This window comes from Heterodontus francisci, chromosome 9, assembly GCF_036365525.1.
Source record: "Heterodontus francisci isolate sHetFra1 chromosome 9, sHetFra1.hap1, whole genome shotgun sequence".
In the NCBI taxonomy this organism is placed as follows: Eukaryota; Metazoa; Chordata; class Chondrichthyes; order Heterodontiformes; family Heterodontidae; genus Heterodontus; species Heterodontus francisci.
In genome coordinates, this window is record NC_090379.1 from 104,903,536 (window position 1) to 104,923,143 (window position 19,608).

The 19,608-nt window shown below is 45.1% G+C and overlaps 1 protein-coding gene across 2 annotated transcripts in view; it reads left to right on the forward strand.

Annotated features, from left to right (window-relative positions):
* The first annotated feature begins 2,450 nt into the window (after positions 1-2,450).
* Positions 2,451-19,608, forward strand: part of ivd (isovaleryl-CoA dehydrogenase) — a 47,599-nt gene continuing 30,441 nt past the window's right edge. For both annotated transcript variants that reach the window (XR_010975741.1, XM_068039621.1), the window contains exons 1-3: positions 2,451-2,676; positions 8,380-8,469; positions 18,401-18,452. Coding sequence is in view for 1 of the 2 variants with exons in the window: in XM_068039621.1 (XP_067895722.1) it covers positions 2,518-2,676; positions 8,380-8,469; positions 18,401-18,452 (301 nt within the window). In the remaining variant the exon portion in view is untranslated. The remainder of the gene's footprint in view (positions 2,677-8,379; positions 8,470-18,400; positions 18,453-19,608) is intronic.

Genomic DNA, 19,608 nt, shown 5'->3' on the forward strand with positions numbered 1-19,608 from the left:
ACCAGAAATAAAGGTACTGAATTGGGGGAAGGCCGATTTCAATATGATAAAACATCATCGAGCTAAAGTGGACTGGGAGCAGCTACTTGTAGGAAAGTCTATATCAGACCAGTGGGAGTCATTCAAAGGGGAAATAGTGAGAGTTCAGAGCCAACATGTACCCGTTAAGGTGACGGGTAGGACCAACAAGTCCAGGGAACCCTGGATGTCAAGGGATATAGAGGATTGGATCAGGAAAAAAAAGAGGCTTATGGCAGATTCAGAGTGCTGAAAACAGTGGAGGCACTAGAGGAGTATAGAAAGTGTAGGGGGGTACTTAAAAAAGTAATTAGGAGAGTGAAGAGGGGACATGAAAAAACACTGGCGGGCAAGATAAAGGAAAATTCTAAGGTGTTATAAGTATATCAAAGGCAAGAGGATAACCAGGGAAAGAGTAGGGCCCATTAGGGACCAAAGTGGCAATCTGTGTGTGGAGCCGGAGGACATAGATGAGGTTTTAAATGATTACTTTTGTGTTCACTATGGAGAAGGACGATGTAGGTGCAGAGATCAGGGAGGGGGATTGTGATATACTTGAACAAATTAGCATTGAAAGGGATTAGCTGTTTTAGCGGGCTTAAAAATGGATAAATCCCCAGGCCCAGATGAGATGTATCCCAGGCTGTTATGTGAGGCAAGGGAAGAGAATGCAGGGCCAGTGACACAAATTTTCAAATCCTCTCTGGCCACAGGAGAAGTGCCAGAGGACTGGAGGACATAAATGTGGTACCATTATTCAAGAAGGGTAGCAGGGATAAACCAGGTAATTACAGGCTAATGAGTCTAACATCAGTGGTAAGGAAAATGTTGGAAAAAATTCTGAGGGACAGGATTAATCTCCACTTGGAGAGGCAGGGATTAATCAGGGATAGTGAGCATGGCTTTTTCAGGGGGAGATCATGTCTAACTAACTTGATTGAATTTTTTGAGGCAGTGTCTGGATGTGTAGATGAGGGTAAAGCAGTTGATGTAGTCTACATGGACTTCAGTAAGGCTTTTGATAAGGTCCTTCATGGGAGATTGGTTAAGAAGGTAAGAGGCCATGGGATCCAGGGCAATTTGGATCCAAAATTGGCTGAGTGGCAGGATGCAGAGTGTAAGGATTGAGGTTTGTTTTGCAAGTGGAAGCCTGTGACCAGTGATGTGCCACAGGGATCAGTGCTGGGTCCCTTGCTGTTTGTAGTGTACCTTGGTGATTTAGACGTGAATATAGGTGGTATGATCAGTAAGTTTGCGGATGACACGAAAATTGGTGGTGTCGTAAATAGTGAGGAGGAAAGCCTTAGATTACAGGACGATATAGATGGGCGGAGCAGTGGCAATTGAAATTTAATCCTGAGAAGTGTGAGGTGATGCATTTTGGGAGGACTAACAAGGCAAGGGAATATACAATGGATGGTAGGACCATAGGAAGTACAGAGGGTCAGAGGGACCTTGATGTACTTGTCCATAGATCACTGAAGGCAGCAGCACATTTAGATAAGGTGGTTAGGAAGGCATATGGGATACTTGTCTTTCTTAGCCGAGGCATAGAATATAAGAGCAGGGAGGTTATGATGGAGCTGTATAAACGCTGGTTAGGCCACAGCTGGAGTACTGTGTACAGTTCTGGGCACCACACTATAGGAAGGATGTGATTGCGCTGGAGAGGGTGCAGAGGAGATTCACCAGGATGTTGCCTGGGCTGGAGCATTTCAACTATGAAGAGAGACTTGATAGGCTAGGGTTGTTTTCCTTAGAGCAGGGAAGGCTGAGGGAAGATATGATTGAGGTGTACAAAATTATAAAGGGTCATTGATACATTAGCTAGGAAGAAACTTTTTTCCCTTAGCCAAGGGGTCAATAACCAGGGGGCATAGATTTAAGGTAAGGGGCAGGAGGTTTAGAGGGTATTTGAGAAAAAATATTTTCACTCAGAGGGTGGTTGGAATCGGGAACACACTGCCTGAGGTGGTGGTAGAGGCAGGAACCCTCACAACATTTTAAGAAGTATTTAAATGAGCACTTGAAATGCCATAACATACAAGGCTACGGGCCAAGTGCTGGAAAATGGGATTCGACTACTTAGGTGCTTGATGGCCGGCACAGACAAGATGGGCCGAAGGGCCTGTTTCTGTGCTGCATAACTCTATGACTCTTAACAGTTTGTGGTACAGGGCTATCTGTATTGGTGTCGCTAAGCTGGCAATACTGCTCCACGTTGGGACCAGGAGGGAGCCAGGCTGCTGCTCCACTCTGGGGTCAAGAGCGAGCCAGACTGCTGCTGCACGCTGGGGCCCGGAGGGAGCCAGACTGCTGCTCCGCTCTGGGGCCAGGAGGAGCGCAGGGCTCCATCGCAACGTATGTACAGGAAGTGTGCTCCAGCGGTTTGGGTCCGGGTGCCCTGTTTCCGGAAGTGTGTGGCTGGGGGGGGGGAACTGGGTTTTGTGTTCGGACTGTTGAATTCCTCGCAGCGCCGGGGGCAGTGTTCAGTTGGTCATGGCCGCTTTTCGTGCGATTTTACCGACGTTCAGATGGCGACAGGTGGCCGCTGGACTGCAGCCCGGCTACCGAGCGCTCTGTCCCGGTCACAGGCTCATGAGCACTCTGCATTCACTCGATGACGTGGTTAACGGGCTGACCGAGGAGCAGAGACAGGTAACCAGGCGCTAACCGGGGGCAGGTAACCAGGCGCTAACCGGGGGCAGGTAACCAGGCGCTAACTAGAAATAAGCAAGCAGAAATATAAACAGAAAATTGCTGAAAATATTCAGGTCTGGCAGCATTTGTGAAGAGAGCTTTTGTCAGAATTTTAAAAATTTAGAGATTTACCAGGTTTTAAGCAAATACAGAGCCGGGGGAGGAGGGAAAGAACAATGGGGAAGGTCTGTGACGGTGTGGAAGGCAGGAGAGATTAAATGACAAAAGGGGTGATAGTGTAAGGCAAAAGGAGATGGTAATGGGACAAGTAAAGAAACAAAAGATGTGTCGAGAGGAGGTGTGAATGTGAAAAGCAAATCCATTCCCAACAGCTGCGGTCGGAAAAAAATGGGAGCAGTGGTTATGATCTGAAATTGTTGAACTCAAATGTTGCGTCTGGAAGGTTGTAAAGTGCCTAATTGAAGGGGGAGGTGCTGTTCTTCAAACTTCATTAGAACACTGTAGGAGGCCAGGCCAAGGACAAAGGTCAGGATGGGAGTGGGATGAAGAATTAAAATGATCGGGGATCGGGAGCTTATGGTCACACTTGTGGTGTTCTGCAAAGTGATCGTCCAATCAGTGTTTGGTCTCCACAATGTAGAGGAGACCACATTGTGAGCAGCAAACACTGTATACTAAATTGAAAGAAGTGCAAGTAAATCATTATTTCACCTGGAAACACCTTGACTGTGATGTCTATTCATAGCCAAATAGCTTCCTACCGAGTCTCGCATGTGACAGATGTTTGAGTGTTACTGGTACCCAGGGAACTGTACACAGCAAGGAGACCCTGTCTTCTCAGTGGGTGCACCCTCTGGTTTACATGGGAAAGTGCCAAGGATTACCAGGAGGAGCAGAGCCTGTGGGGAGTGCAGTCCCTGATATTCGGGGAGCCTTTGACCTCGTCAGCAGATGTGGTCTCTTCAGACTACTAGAAAAGATTGGATGCCCACCAAAGCTACTAAGTATCATCACCTCATTCCATGACAATATGAAAGGCACAATTCAACATGGTGGTTCCTCATCAGAGCTGTTTCCTATCCTGAGTGGCGTGAAACAGGGCTGTGTTCTCGCACCCACACTTTTTGGGATTTTCTTCTCCCTGCTGCTTTTACATACGTTCAAGTCTTCAGAAGAAGGAATTTTCCTCCACACAAGATCAGGGGGCAGGTTTTTCAACCTTGCCCGTCTAAGAGCGAAGTCCAAAGTACGTAAAGTCCTCATCAGGGAACTCCTATTTGCTGACGATGCTGCTTTAACATCTCACACTAAAGAGTGCATGCAGAGTCTCATCGACAGGTTTGCGCTGCCTGCAATGAATTTGGCCTAACCATCAGCCTCAAGAAAACGAACATCATGGGGCAGGACGTCAGAAATGCTCCATCCATCAGTATTGGCGACCACACTCTGGAAGTGGTTCAAGAGTTCACCTACCTAGGCTCAACTATCACCAGTAACCTGTCTCTAGATGCAGAAATCAACAAGCGCATGGGAAAGGCTTCCACTGCTATGTCCAGACTGGCCAAGAGAGTGTGGGAAAATGGCGCACTGACACGGAACACAAAAGTCCGAGTGTATCAGGCCTGTGTCCTCAGTACCTTGCTCAATGGCAGCGAGGCCTGGACAACGTATGTCAGCCAAGAGCGACGTCTCAATTCATTCCATCTTCGCTGCCTCCGGAGAATACTTGGCATCAGGTGGCAGGACCGTATCTCCAACACAGAAGTCCTCGAGGTGACCAACATCCCCAGCTTATACACACTACTGAGTCAGTGGCGCTTGAGATGGCTTGGCCATGTGAGCCGCATGGAAGATGGCAGGATCCCCAAAGACACATTGTACAGCGAGCTCGCCACTGGTATCAGACCCACCGGCCGTCCATGTCTCCGCTATAAAGACGTCTGCAAGCGCGACATGAAATCCTGTGACATTGATCACAAGTCGTGGGAGTCAGTTGCCAGCGTTCGCCAGAGCTGGCGGGCAGCCATAAAGGCGGGGCTAAAGTGTGGCGAGTCGAAGAGACTTAGTAGTTGGCAGGAAAAAAGACAGAGGCGCAAGGGGAGAGCCAACTGTGTAACAGCCCCGACAAACAAATTTTTCTGCAGCACCTGTGGAAGAGCCTGTCACTCTAGAATTGGCCTTTATAGCCACTCCAGGCGCTGCTTCACAAACCACTGACCACCTCCAGGCGCTTATCCATTGTCTCTCGAGATAAGGAGGCCAAAGAAGAAGAAGAATTTCAGAGATATGATCAACAATTGAGTGTCACTGGTGAGGTTTGCGTGCTCTGATAGGGAACATGAACCTCCCCAGAATGTACATTAAACAGGGCTAATCATGTGAGATACACAATAAAACATGAGCTTGCCAAACTAAGGGCAAGGGTTATGTGCAGAGTGCACCATGTTGATCACCCAATGTGAAGTGCACACTCTCAACTTGTATAAAACCTTCAGGTCTGGCAGCATCTGTGGAGTGAGAAACATAGTTAACGTTTCAGGTCTGTGACCTTTCATCAGAACTGGCAAAGTGCTGAGTATTTCCAGTGCTTTCTGTTTTTATTTCAGATTTCCAGAGTCTGCAGCATTTTGCTTTTATAAAATCTTGATTGCATTTATAAAATCTTGATTGCATTTATATTTTTTTAAGCATGGTGAAAATTGGAGCAAGGTCAAATAAATACATTGATTATAATGATATTTTCATTCATTCATTATCATATTTAGAATGGTAATTCTGATGAGGTGGTTGATTGGAAGAGCTGAGTGATGAACCGAGATTCAGCAGTGAGAGAGGTTGTGTCAGTGAAGATTTTGCATCATGTTCTGGAGCCTGCAGGTTTCTTTTCATTGGTTGGAAGTGGGTTGGGGGCGTGGTGTGCTGCTGTTTCCAGTTTCTCATTGGCTGGTTGTGGTGAGCTGACCTATGAACTTGCTTGAATTTCAGTCTGCCCTCTGATTGTGTAACTGAAGGTGAACGGATACTTCTTGCTCCTTTAAGACCCTGCTTTTAAATTTTAAGCATCTTATTTAATATTGTAGGTTAAAAAAATAAACCTTTTTTAAAGGGTCATAATATGACAAAAAAAAAACATTCTATGAGAGTGCTGTGTGATTTTAGTTATTTTTCCTCATCCAGTAGGGTCCTGCAATGTGCCCCAACAACCTCCCCTCCCCCCCCCACTTCACTCCACCACTGACCAACCCATGTACAAAACCTCAATTCTGGTCTTGCTTCAGGCCTCTACAACTTCTATGAAAGATCCTGTTAGGAACTGAGGAAGAATAGCCTTCAGTGAGTTGCTGTGACTGTCCCCTCTGCTCCCCATGGAGAGGCACCTTCCTTGCACTTGGTATCACCCTGTGCAATTTGCTTTTAAATGTCAGAATTTGCTTTTAAAACTGTGAAAGCACTAGCAGACCATGAGCGGGGGAGTTGGTGGTTGGGGGCAGGGGAGGTGGGGAAGAGTTCAGGATTAGTAATCCTAGTGAGGTGGTTGATTTGGGAGAGCTGAGTGATAAGCCTGGACTTGGCAATGAGAGAGATTGTGTAAGCGAAGGCTTTGCTTTACATTCTGGAGCCTGCAGCTTTTATTTTTATTGTTTGGGGCGTGTTGCTGTTTCAAGCCTGCCATTGGCTGGCTGTGATGAGCTGACCTATGACCTTTCTTGGCAACAACACTGCCGTTTTAAGCTTACTCTTGTCTGAAAACAGACTCTACCTGTCACAGCGTAGAGTTTTCTAATGCGGTTTTCTTAAGTTCATTGCCTCCCCACCCCCATCGGTTCTCTGTTACCCCACCTCTCCTGGACGTGAATAGTTCTTTTAACTGCCCCCTGGTACCCTCCCCAGGTGTCCATTCCTCATGTATCGGCAGGCACAAAACCTGAGTTAGAGTGTAACAGGTTAGCCTTAATGCAGACGTATTGGAAGGAGTGGACTTTACTTGTTCATGTTTTATGTTCTAGTCTAGATCTGGACAGAGTAGTGATAAGCAAGTAGCAGTATATTGTCCCTTCTTTCACAGAGTGCTCACTGACTAACATTGCGGAGTAGATTGTGATAGGAGCAGGAGTAGGCCATTTGGTCCTTCAAGCCTGCTCTGCCATTCAACAAGATCATGGTTGATCTACTTTAATGCCATTTTCCCCTACTATTCCCAATATCCCTTGGTGCCTTTAATGTCTAGAAATCCTTCGATCTCTGTCTTGAATATATTCAATGACTGAGCCTCAACAGCTCTCTGGGGGAGAGCATTCCAAAGATTGACCACTTTGAGTGAAGACAATCCTCCGCATCTCAGTCCTTAAACGGACTGCCCTCATTCTGAAACTGCGACCCCCTGGTTCTAGACTCCCACCCCCCCCTCCCCAGCCAGGGGAAACATCCTTCCTGCATCTACCCGGTTGAAAAAAATTTTCAATGTGATCACCTCTCATTCTTCTAAACTCTAGAGAATACAGGCCCAGTCTCTTCAATCTCACTTCGGACAATCTTGCCAACTCAGGAATTTGTCTGGTGAACCTTCGTTGCACTCCCTCTATGGCAAGTGAATCTTTCCATAAGTAAGGAGACCAACACTGTATACAGTACTCCAAGTGTGGTCTCACCAAGACAGTATACAATTGCAACAAGGCATCTTTACTCCTGTACTCAAATCCTCTTACAATAAAGGTCAACATACCATTTGCCTTCCTAATTGTTTGCTGCACCTGCATTGTTAGCTTTTAGTGACTCATGAACAAGGATATCCAGGTCCCTTTGGACATCAACATTTCCCAATCTCTCTCCATTTAAGAAATACTCTGCATTTCTGTTTTTTCTACCAAAGTGGATAACTTCACATTTTTACACATTATATTCCATCTGCCATATTCTTGCTCACTCATTTAGCCTGTCTAAATTGCCGTGAAACCTCTTTGCATCCTCCTCACAACTCACATTCCCACCTAGTTTTGTGTCATCAGCAAACTTGGAAATATTACATTTGGTCCCACATCCAAATCATTGACATAGATTGTGAATAGCTGGGGTCCAAGCACGATCCTTGCGGTACTCCACTAGTCACAGCCTGCCAACCTGAAAATGACCCGTTTATTCCTACTCTCTGTTTCTGTCCGTTAATCAATTTTCAATCCATGCCAGTATATTACCCCCAATCCCATATGCTGTAATTTTATTAACCTCCTGTGTGGGACCTTATTGAATGTTTTCTGAAAATCAAAATACACCACATCCACTGGCTCCCCCTTACCTGTTCTGCTAGTTACATCCTCAAAAAACTCCAGGTTTGTCAAACATGATTCCCCTTTCATAAATCCATGTTGACTCTGCACAAACCTACCATTATTTTCTAAATGTCCTGTTATCACATCCTTTGTAATAGATTCTAGCATTTTCCCAACTACAGATGTCAAGCTAATAGGTCATTTTGAAACATCTGGGCAGAGTGCAGAAAGGAAAGTCCCTTGGGCAGGAGAGCACACCCCTTACAGAACCTACTGGATTTCTCTTCCATTAAATTCAGTGTGATTGTCCCAGCCAAATTCTCCTCTTTGCACTCCACACAGTGAAGATAAAACTCTACCTCAGTGTTTTCTAAGTAACCTTTAAACTCCAGAATTGACCCATTGTTTCTTCTTTTCCTTCTTTGTTAATTAGCTTCGGCAGATGGTTCAAAAATTTTGCCAGGATCACCTTACTCCCAAAGCCCAGGATATCGACCAGAAGAATGACTTCCCAGAGTTGAAGGTAAAGGCACATTGTGTAGCTCATACCCTTGTATAGAAATCATTCCCTTACATCTGAGCGTTTAAAACTGGACATTGATATAATGTAATATATGAAAGTTCTGATTGATTAAGAACCAGAAGTTACAATAGAGGTTAAAGTTGGCTTGGAATGCTTCAGACTTCACCCTTTCCAACTTCACTTCTACATTTTGCATTGTTGTGTGCAGTAAAACAAAATCCTGCCGCATTTAGATGTTTGAGTCTGAAGCATCCCGAGCTGCCTCTACCTCTATTAGTAACCTCTATAATCCAGTGATAACAGCTACTTGAAAACTTTATTGTAAGGAAGCATCAATGAATGTCTCCTTACCCCAGCAACCACTTCTAATGATCCTTTGATGAAGCTGTTCCACTTTGCACTCCTCTTTGATCCTGATACAGTTCTTATTGTTCTTCAACAGAATAATGATCCTTTTGGTTCACTTTTTCTTTTACCCCTCCAGCTCTAATATTGGTGAAGAACCTTCTTCCATTGCTTCATTATTGTTTGACTAGTTTGATCAACATTGCGCTTTATTTCTACCTGGTGTCTCTGATAAAACTTCTGGTCCTCACAGTGTCTCTACCGTTGACCTCAAGACGTGGCTTCTAACTTATCCTGTCCTATACTGTTATAATCTCAGTCCACCCTTTCCTTTCTTTTGGAAATTTGTATTTACTAGGAAAGTGAAATGCTCTTTACATAGAATTGCATAGAATCTACAGCACAGAAACAGACTGTTCGGCCCAACCAGTCCATGTTTATGCTCGGACCGAGCCTCCTCCCATCCTTCCTCATCTAACTCTACCAGCATAACCCTCTACTCCCTTTTCCTTCATATGTCCATCTAGCTTCCCCTTTAAGTACATCTATACTATTCACCACAAATACCTCCTATTGTAGTGAGTTCCACGTTCGCGCCACTCTCTGGCAAAGAAGTTTCTTTTGAATTTCCTATTTGATCTCTTGGTGACTTTCTTATATTGATGGCATCTAGTTTTGCTCTTCCCCAAAAGTAGAAACAGCCTCTTCATCTACTTTGTTAAAACTTCCATAATTTTGAAGACCTCTATTAGGTCACCCCTGACTTTCCTCTCTACAGGAGAAAGGAGACCCAGTCTGTTCATCCTTTCCTGATAGATATAATGTCACAGTTTGGGTATCAACCTCGTAAATCTTTTTTGCACCCTCTCCAATGCCTCTATATCCCCTTTATGATATGGAAATACGGAGACCAGAACTGTGCACAGAACTCTGCGAGTGTGGTCTGACCAAGATTTGATGCAAGTTTAACATAACTTCTCCATTTTTCAATTCTATCCCTTTCGAAGTAAACTCTAGTGCTTGATTTGCTTTTGTTATGGCTTTATTGACCAGCATCACTACTTTAGTGATTTGTGTATATATACTCCCAGATTTCTTTGCTCCTCTTACTCCATTTAGGTTGTTATTTAGAGTCATTGATGGCAATGAAGGAGGCCATTTGGCCCATTGAGACCATGCTGACTCTCAGCAGAGCAATCAGTCAATCCCACTCCCCTGCTCAATCTCCGTAGCCCTGCAAGTTTATTTCCTTCAAGTGCCCATCCAATTTCCTTTTGAAATCATCGCTTGTCTCTGCTTCCACCACCCTCGTGGGCAGCGAGTTCCAGATCATTATCACCCGCTGCGTAAAAAAGTTCTTCCTCACCTTCCCCCTGCATCTCTTCCCAAAACCTTCAATCTGTGTCCCCTAGTCCTTGTACCATCAGTTAATGGGAACAGTTTTTCCTTCTCTAACTTATCTAAGCCTATAATAATCTTGTACACCTCTATCAAACCTCCTGTCAATCTCCTTTGCTCGAAGGAGAACAATCCCAGCTTCTCCAACCTAACCTTGTAACTAAAATCCCCCATTCCGGGAACCATTCTAGTAAATCCCCTCTGCACTCTGTCAAGGACCCTCACATCCTTCCTGAAGTGTGGTGACCAGAACTGGACGCAGTACTCTAGTTGGGGTCTAACCAGAGCTTTATAAAGGTTCATTCCTGCTCCTGTTTCTTGTGTTCAGCATAACTTCCCTGCTTTTGAACTCAGTGCATCTATGAAGCCCAAGGTACCGTATGCTTTACTAACCATTCTCTCCTGCCAACTTCAAAGATCGATGTACATGCACCCCCAGATCCCTCTGTTCCTGCACACTCTTTAGAACTGTGCCATTAAGCCTATATTGCCTCACCCTATCCCTTCTGCCAAAATGCGTCACCTCACACTTATCAGTATTAAATTCCATCTGCCACTTGTCTGCTAGCCTATCTATGTCCTGTTGCAGGTGGTTTCTATCATCCTCACCGTTTGCTGTGCCTCCAAGTTTGGTATCATTGGCAAATTTTGAAATTCTACTGTGTTTTTCAAGATCCAGGTGACTTATCTACCCTAAACATAGCCAACCTTTCCAGTACCTCCGCCCTCTCAATTTTCACCCTATCCATTGCCTCTACTCTCTCCGCTTCTCCTGATATTTGGTCAGATTCCTCTTCCGTAGTAAAGTAAAGTACTTAGTAAAATACAAAGTACTCATTAAGTATTCTAGCCTTGTCTTGTGCCTCTAAGCATGTGTTATCCTCTTTGTCCCTAATAAGCCCCACTCCACCTCTTACTACCTGCTTACTATTTACATGCTGGTAGAAGATTTTTGGGTTCCCTTTTATGTTGACTGTCATTCTATTCTCATTCTCTCTTTGCCAGTCTTGTTCTCCTTTTCACCTCCTCTCTCAACTTATTGTATATGGCCTGATTCTCACTTGAAGAATTCACCTGACGTGCATTATACACCCTGTTTTTTTTTGTTTCATCACAATCTCTATCTCCCTCGTCATTCAAGGAGCCCTGTTTTTGGTTCCCCTACCTTTTGCCCTTGTTGGAATGTACCTAACCTGTATCTGACGCTTCCCTTCTTTAAAGATAACCCTGATACAGCTCTTCCTGCCAGCCCTTGGTTCCATTTTACCCTGGCTAGATCCCTTCTCATCACATTGAAATTAGCCCTCTTCCAATCTAGCTGTTCTACCGTATATCGTTTCTTGCTTTTCTGCATTATCAGTCTAAACCTTGTGATACATAAGAACATAAGAAATGGGAGCAGGAGTAGGCCATTCAACCCTTCGAACCTGCTCCGTCATTCAATGAGATCATGGCTGATCTTCTACTTCAACACCACTGCACGATCCCCCTAAACCTTGACGTTTTTAATATGTAGAAATGTATCGATCTCAGTCTTGAACATACTCAATGACTGAGCCTCCAGGGCAGAGAGTTCCAGAGATTCACCACCCTCTGAAGAAATTCCTCCTCATCTCAGTCCTAAATGGCCTGCCCCTTATTCTGAGACACTGTCTCCTAGTTCTGGACTCCCCCAGCCAAGGGAAAGATACTTCCTGCATCAACATTGTCAAGCCCTGTAAGAATTTTATATGTTTGAATGAGATCACGTCTCATTCTTGTAAACGTTAGAGAATAAAGGCCGAGTCTATTTAATCTTTCTTCATAGGATACTCCCTCCATCCCAGGAATTAGTTTGGTGAACTTTTGTTGCACTTCCTTTATGGTAAGAGTACTTCACCATGGCTCTAGATAATTGCAATACTATAATCACTCTTACCCAACTGGTCCCTCACTTGGCCCATCTCATTTCTCAGCACCAGATCCAGCAATGCCTCCTTTCTAGTTGAGCTGCGAACATGCAGGTCAAGGAAGTTCTTAACACATTTCAGAAAGTCCTCTCACTCCTTTCCCTTTCAAGTAACATTATCCCAATCTTGAGTATTGTTGAAAATAGAGACATTTTGTTGAAGCTTTTCATCTTGCACTCATCAGGACAATTCACAAGAATACCAATGTAAGGGAAAACAACACATTTATACTGTATGAGATATTGGGTAATTAAAGTCCTCCAATATCACCAGTCTTTGGTTCTTGCACATCTCTGATATCCCTTCTGATTTTCTCCTCTCTCTCTCTCTCACTATTTGGAGGCCTGTAGCGTACCCCCAGTAGCGTGATCATACTCTTTTGCTTCTCCAAGTGGATTCTGTCTTTGCCCCCTCAAGGACATCCCCTCTTTCCAACACTAAAATGTCTTCCCTAATCAGTTAATTTCTTGTAGATCCCATCATCCCTGTCACCTGTTTAAAGTCTTCTCCACTTCCCAATTTACCCTTTCTCCTAGGATATTGACTAGTAATCCAGAGCCCCAGGCTAATGCTCTTGGGATATAGGTTTGAATCCCACCACGGCAGGTGGTGGAATTTGAATTCAATTAGTAAATATGAAATTTAAAGCTAGTCTAGTGATGGTCATGAAACCATTATTGTAAAAACCCCATCTGGTTCACGAATGTCCTTTAGGGAAGAAAATCTGCTGTCCTTACCTGGTCTGGCCTACATGAGACTCCAGACCCACAGCAATGTGGTTGACTTTTAAATGCCCTTTGAAATGGCCTAGCAAGCCACTCAGTTGTATCAAACTGCTACGAAGTCTAAGAAAAGGAATGAAACCAGATGGACCACCCGGCATCGACCTAGGCACAGGAAACGACAATGGCAAACCCAGCCCTGTCGACGCTACAAAGTCCTCCTTACTAACACCTGGGGAGTTGTGCCAAAATGAGGAGAGCTATCCCACAGCCCAGTTATGCAACAGCCTGACATAGTCATACAGCATCATACCTTACAATGTCCCTGATACCACCGTCACCATTCCTGAGGTGACGGCACAGTGGCATATAGTCAGGCGAGAGTTACCCTGGGAATCCTCAATATTGACGCTGGACCCCGTGAAGTCTCATGGCATCAGGTCAGTCATGGGTAAGGAAACCTCCTGCTGATTATCATCTACCGCATCCCTTCGGCTGATGAATCAGTGCTTCCCAATGTTGAATACCAATTGGAAGGGCACAAAACCTACTCTGGGTGGGGAACTTCAATGTCCATCACCAAGATTGGCTCAGTAGCACCGCTACTGACTGAGCGGGCCGAGTGCTAAACGACATTGCTGCTAGACTGGGTCTGTGGCAAATGGTGAGGGAACCAACAAGAGGGAAGAACTTACTTGACCCCATCCTCCCCAATCTACCTGTTGCAGATGCATCTGTCCATGACAGTATTGATAGGAGTGACCACCGTACAGTCCTTGTGGATGTGAAGTCTGCATTATCAGTCCCAACCTTGTGATACATAAGAAATAGGAGCAGGAGTAGGCCATTCAGCCCTTTGAGCCTGCTCCGCCATTCAGTGAGATCATGGCTGATCTTCAATGCCATTTTCCTGCACTATCCCCGTAACCCTTGATGTTTTTAATATGTAGAAATCTATCACTCTCTGTCTGGAACATACTCAATGACTGAACCTCCACAGACCTCCAGGGCAGAGAATTCCAGAGATTCACCGCCCTCTGAGTGAAGAAATTCCTCCTCATCACAGTCTTTACCCTGAGGGTACCCACCATCGTGTTGTGTGGCACTAGCACCGAGCTAAATGGGATAGATTTCGAACAGATCTAGCAACTTAAAACTGGGCATCCATGAGGCGCAGTAGGCCTTCCGCAGCAGCAGAATTATATTCAACCACAATCTGTAACCTCATGGTCCGGCATATCCCCCACTCTACCATTACCATCAAGCCGGGGGACCAACCCTGGTTCAATGAAGAGTGCAGGTGGACATGCCAGGAGCAGCACCAAGCATACCTAAAAATGAGGTGTCAGCCTGATGAAGCTACAATACAGGACTACTTGCATGCCAAACAGCGGAAGCAGCATGCAATAGACAGGGCTAAGTGATTCCACAACCAACAGATCAGATCTAAGTTCTGCAATCCTGCCACATCCAGTTGTGAATGGTGGTGGACAATTAAACAACTGACAGGAGGAGGAAACTCCACAAACATCTCCATTCTCAATGATGGGGGAGCCCAGCACATCAGTGCAAAAGACAAGGCTGAAGCATTTGCATCCATCTTCAGACAGAAGTGTTATGTGGATGATCCATCTCTGCCTCCTCCTGAGGTCCCCAGCATCACAGATGCCAGTCTTCAGCCAATTCAATTCACTCCGTGTGAAATCAAGAAACGACTGAAGGCACTGGATACTGCAAAGGCTATGGGCCCTGACATCATTCCGGCAATAGTACTGAAGACTTGTGCTCCAGAACTAGCCGCGCCCCTAGCCAAACTGTAACAGTACAGCTACAACGCTGGCATCTACCCAGCAATGTGGAAAGTTGCCCAGGTATGTCCTGTGCACAAAAAGCAGGACTAATCCAACCCAGCCAATTACTGTCATATCAGTCTGCTCCTGATCATCAGCAAAGTGATGGACGGTGTCGTCGACAGTGCTATCAAGCAGCACTTGCTCAGCAATAACCTGCTCACTGATGCTCAGTTGGAGTTCCGCCAGGGCAACTCAGCTCCTGACCTCATTACAGCCTTGGTCCAAACATGGGCAAAAGAGCTGAACTCTAGAGGTGAGGTGAGAGTGACTGTCCTTGACATCAAGGCAGCATTTGACCGAGTATGGCATCAAGGAGCCGTAACAAAACTGGAGTCAGTGGAAATTGGGGAAATCTCTCCGCTGGTTGGAGTTATACCTAGCACAAAGGAAGATGGTTGTGGTTGTTGGAGGTCAATCATCTCAGTCCCAGGACATCACTGCAGGAGTTCATCAGGGTAGTGTCCTAGGCCCAACTATCTTCAGTTGCTTCATCAATGACCTTTCCTCCATCATAAGGTCAGATGTGGCGATGTTTGCTGATGATTGCACAATGTTCAGCAGCATTCGTGATTCCTCAGATACTGAAGTAGCCCATGCCCATATGCAGCAAGACCTGGACAACATCCAGGCTTGGGCTGATAAATGGCAAGTAACATTCACGCCATACAAATGCCAGACAGTGACCATCTCCAACAAGAGAGAATCTAACCATCTCCCCTTGATATTCTGTGGCATTATCATCGCTGAATCCCCCACTATCAACATCCTGGGGGTTACCATTGACCAGAAACTGAACTGGAGTAGTCTTATAAATACCGTGGCTACAAGAGCAGGTCAGAGGCAAGGAGTCCTGCGGCGAGCACCTCGCCTCCTGACTCCCAAAATCCTGTCCGCCATCTACAAGGCATAAGTCAGGAGTGTGATGGAATACTCCCTACTTGCCTGGATGGGTGCAGCTCCAACGACGCTTAAGAAGCTCAATACCATCCAGGACAAAGCAGCCTGCTTGATTGGCACCCCATCTACAAACATTCACTCCCTCCACTAGCGATGCACAGTGGCAGCAATGTGTACCATCTACAAGATGCACTGCAGCAACTCAACAAGGCTCCTTAGACAGCACCTTCCAAATCCGTGACCTCTACCACCTCAAAGGACATGGACAGCAGCTGCATGGGAATACCACCACCTGCAAGTTCCCCTCCAAGCCACTCACAATCCTGACTTGGGACTATATTGCCGTTCCTTCACTGTCACTGGGTCAAAATCCTGGAGCTCCCTTCCTAACAGCACTGTTTGGTGTACGACACCCAAGGACTGCAGCGGTTCAAGAAAGCAGCTCACCACCACCTTCTCAAGGGCAATTAGGGATGAGTAATAAATACTGGCCTAGCCATCGAAGCCCACATCCCCTAAACAAACAAAAAAAACTACTGGTCCCATTCCAATTCAGGTGGATCCTGTCCAATCGGTACAGCTTCTTCCTGTCTCAGTACTGGTGCCTGTGTCATGTGAAAAGGAACCCCTCTTTTCCACACTTGCCCTTTAGCTATGTGTTAATTCTCCTGATCTGCCTGTCTCTGCCAGTGTGCATGTGGCTCAGGCAATAACCCAGAGACTGTTACCTTCAGGTTCTTGCTTTTTAATTTCTCTCCTAGCTCCTAATATTCCCTCAGCAGGATCTCCCCTCCTGTTCCTACCTATGTTGTTTGTTCCTACATGGACCACGACAACTGCATTTTAAAATTCCTCTCCAGCCACCTTGAGATATCCCTTAACCTGACACCGGCTAGGCAACACACCCTTCAGGGCTCTTGTTTGTGCCTTCAGAGGACGTGCAAATTCCTATCCCATTGCACTAGGGCTGGTACTTTCTAAAGTTATGGAAACTGGTGTTGACTCTCAAATTGTCAATCATTTTAAAGGTTCTGGCCTGCTCACTGGTTGCTGATTTGGTTTTTGGCATGGCCTCTACACTTGTACTATACCTGTGGAACTGTTCTCTTGACACTTTCATGAATCATCTGTCATTGCCTTCAATATTTCCAAAACTCTTAATAGCTTTGGTAGCAGGCACTTCTAAACACATTATCGTACAGCCTAAGGTCATTGAAATCTAGTTTCCTGTCAAATTGCTGTAATTAAAAATCTGCTTTAATGAATAGCTCATCCTCTGACTCTTTCCATTAATTCAGTGTTTCTCTAGGTCTGTGTTCCCCTGCTCTGTTCCTTCCTATCATTACTGGTCTGTTCTCATCTTTCAACTCTATCCATCTTTTTGCTGATGATTGCATTATACAGTCAGCAGCTTCCTTCAGATTACAAGTCTTTAGCACTCAATATTCTCTGTGCTTGCAGTGCAACATTTGAATTCCACATCTTGGTCTCTTCTATAATCCTTCAATTCTTCATACAGTATCTTTATATTATTTCCTAATCTTATCTTTGGCTCAACCCTTTTTTGCATCTATTTATATCCTGACCTCGCTGTCCACTCTGAGCTCAAACAGAACATGGATTTCCTCCATTGCTAAAGCCAATTCCCAAGAAATTTGATTTCCTCTTTCATGCCAAACATTTGTTTGCTCCTCAAAAGCTCTTAACCACGTGAGGTGTGAATACTGCTCCTGTATCTGGATAGACTCCTAGACATGATACTGGAAAAGATCTGCCATCATGTACACAATCCTGATCTCTCTTCTACCATTTGTCCATTACAAACTTTCATGACCTTCTCTATTTAATACAACACTATGGCCACTGGTCCTGTGAACCTCTCCTTTCTCAAGTCAAGCTGTGTCATCCAACATGTGCTTCCTCCTTCCACTATCCTCACAGTGTTGAAATCCATGTTTGCAATCTTCCTTCCCTCCTGTTTCCTTTCATGTAAGCACATCTCCCTCCCTCCCTCCTGCCCTGTTCCATGCAGATACTTCTACCATCCCTCCTGCCCCTTTTCATGGAGGCAGTTCTCTGTCCTGCCTACCCCGTTTGACGGAGGCTGCCTTCACTCCCTCCGGCTCCATTTCATCTTCTCCTCCATCCCTGGTTTTACTAAAGTACTGTTCTCTCATCCCTCCCCTGTTTCATGGAAGCACCGTTCTTTTTCCTGTTTTATGAAGGTAATGTTGCTCCCTTCCTCATGCCTCCCTCTTCGGCTTTGGTTCAAGGAGTCACTTGTCTGGACTTGCCTTCATTCACGGAAGTGGTTTTCTCTCTTGCTCCACGCCTCCCCCACCCCTGTCCCCCCCCCCCCCCCCCACCCCACAAATTCACAAAGGAACTCTTCTTCCAATATCTATCCCCTCTCTCTTTCTGAACTACTTAATTAAGCTGCATTCTGTAATTCACTCCAGACCATCTGTTACTTTGTATATATGCCATCTTCAGATTTCAGCCCTAACGCCGAGCTTTCCATTATTCTGGATATAAATTGTTTGATCCTATTATTAAACTACAGCCTGTACCTCATTGCTAGACAATCAATAAACGGCGCGATGTCACCAGTACATTTTCAGTTAGTGTGCTGCAGAATTTCTTGTGCAAATCCCACATGTGCACATCCTCTAGTGATTTATGCACCAGTGTGTGACACAGTTTGAATTTGATGGTAAATTCTTTGCATCGATTTGATTTACCACCATGTTGCCTGTTTGATGTTTAGGAGTTCTGGAAGCAGCTTGGTGATCTTGGAGTTCTTGGGATCACTGCACCCGGTGAGTTGTGGTAGCCTCAGCTCCCATCTGCTTTCCTATCCATAGCGGTAATTATCAGATAATTGTTGCGTGCCCGGGATATGGAGATAGTGCATGAAAGTGGAGTTGACGTAGAAAATCAGCCATGGTCTTGAATGGTGGAGCAGACTTGAATGACCAAATGGCCTACTCCAGCTCCTATTTTTGTGATGCTAACTAAACACCTATTCACAAAGAAGGACTTCTGCACACAATCTTGACTGAGACTTCAGTTCAGCACTGAGGGATTGCTACATTGTCAAGATGTGTTATCCTTTGAATCAGTTGCTCCACCGAGGGTCCCATCTGATTGTCTCATGGACAGTAAAGATCATATGGCCCAATTTAAGAATAGCTGCCCTGGCCAACATTAATCTGTCAACAAATAAACAGCTGCCAGTGAAACAGATTAATTGGCCATTTGTCTGGGACAAAATGGCTGACATGTGCCAAAATGAATTAGCTGTGTGAAGTGCTTTGAGAGGTTTTGAAGATTTGATAAGGCGCTATATAAATGTACGGATTTCATTCTGTGGGCATCCACCTGTAATATTTTTGAATGTAGGTGGGCTATTGTTTCTTTTGTCAATTTAACTTGCCTATTGAAAAATGTTTTTTTTGCTCTGAAAATGCTTTGAAGAATCTTTGGTATACTCAAAGACTTGGCTGTAAATGCACTCTACAGTGTAGTACTTAGTCATACAGGAAGGTTCTAGGTTTGATTTTTCACCAGAGCTGAGATAGTTGATCGCAGCCAGGGCAGCCACAATTCAAGTCAGTATCAGTGGGTTAGGCAAGGGGCACAGTTTAGCACAGGCTCCCACTTTGAATGTTGTCCAGTGACACTGCTATGCAAAGGAGGGGGGAGAAGAGGAAAAACATTTTTACACAGTAAGTTGTTGTGATCTGGAACGCACTGCCCGAGAGGGTGGCGGAAGCAGATTCAGTGTTATCTTTTGAAAGGGCATGGGAGATATACTTGAAAAGTAAGAAGTAGCAGAGCTATGGGATAAAGGTAGGGGAGTGGGACTAATTGGATAGTTCTTTCAGAGAGCTGTCACAGGCACGGTGGGCTGAATGGCCTCCTATGCTGTATCATTCTATACATGTATTCATAAACATCAGATGATTCAGGCTG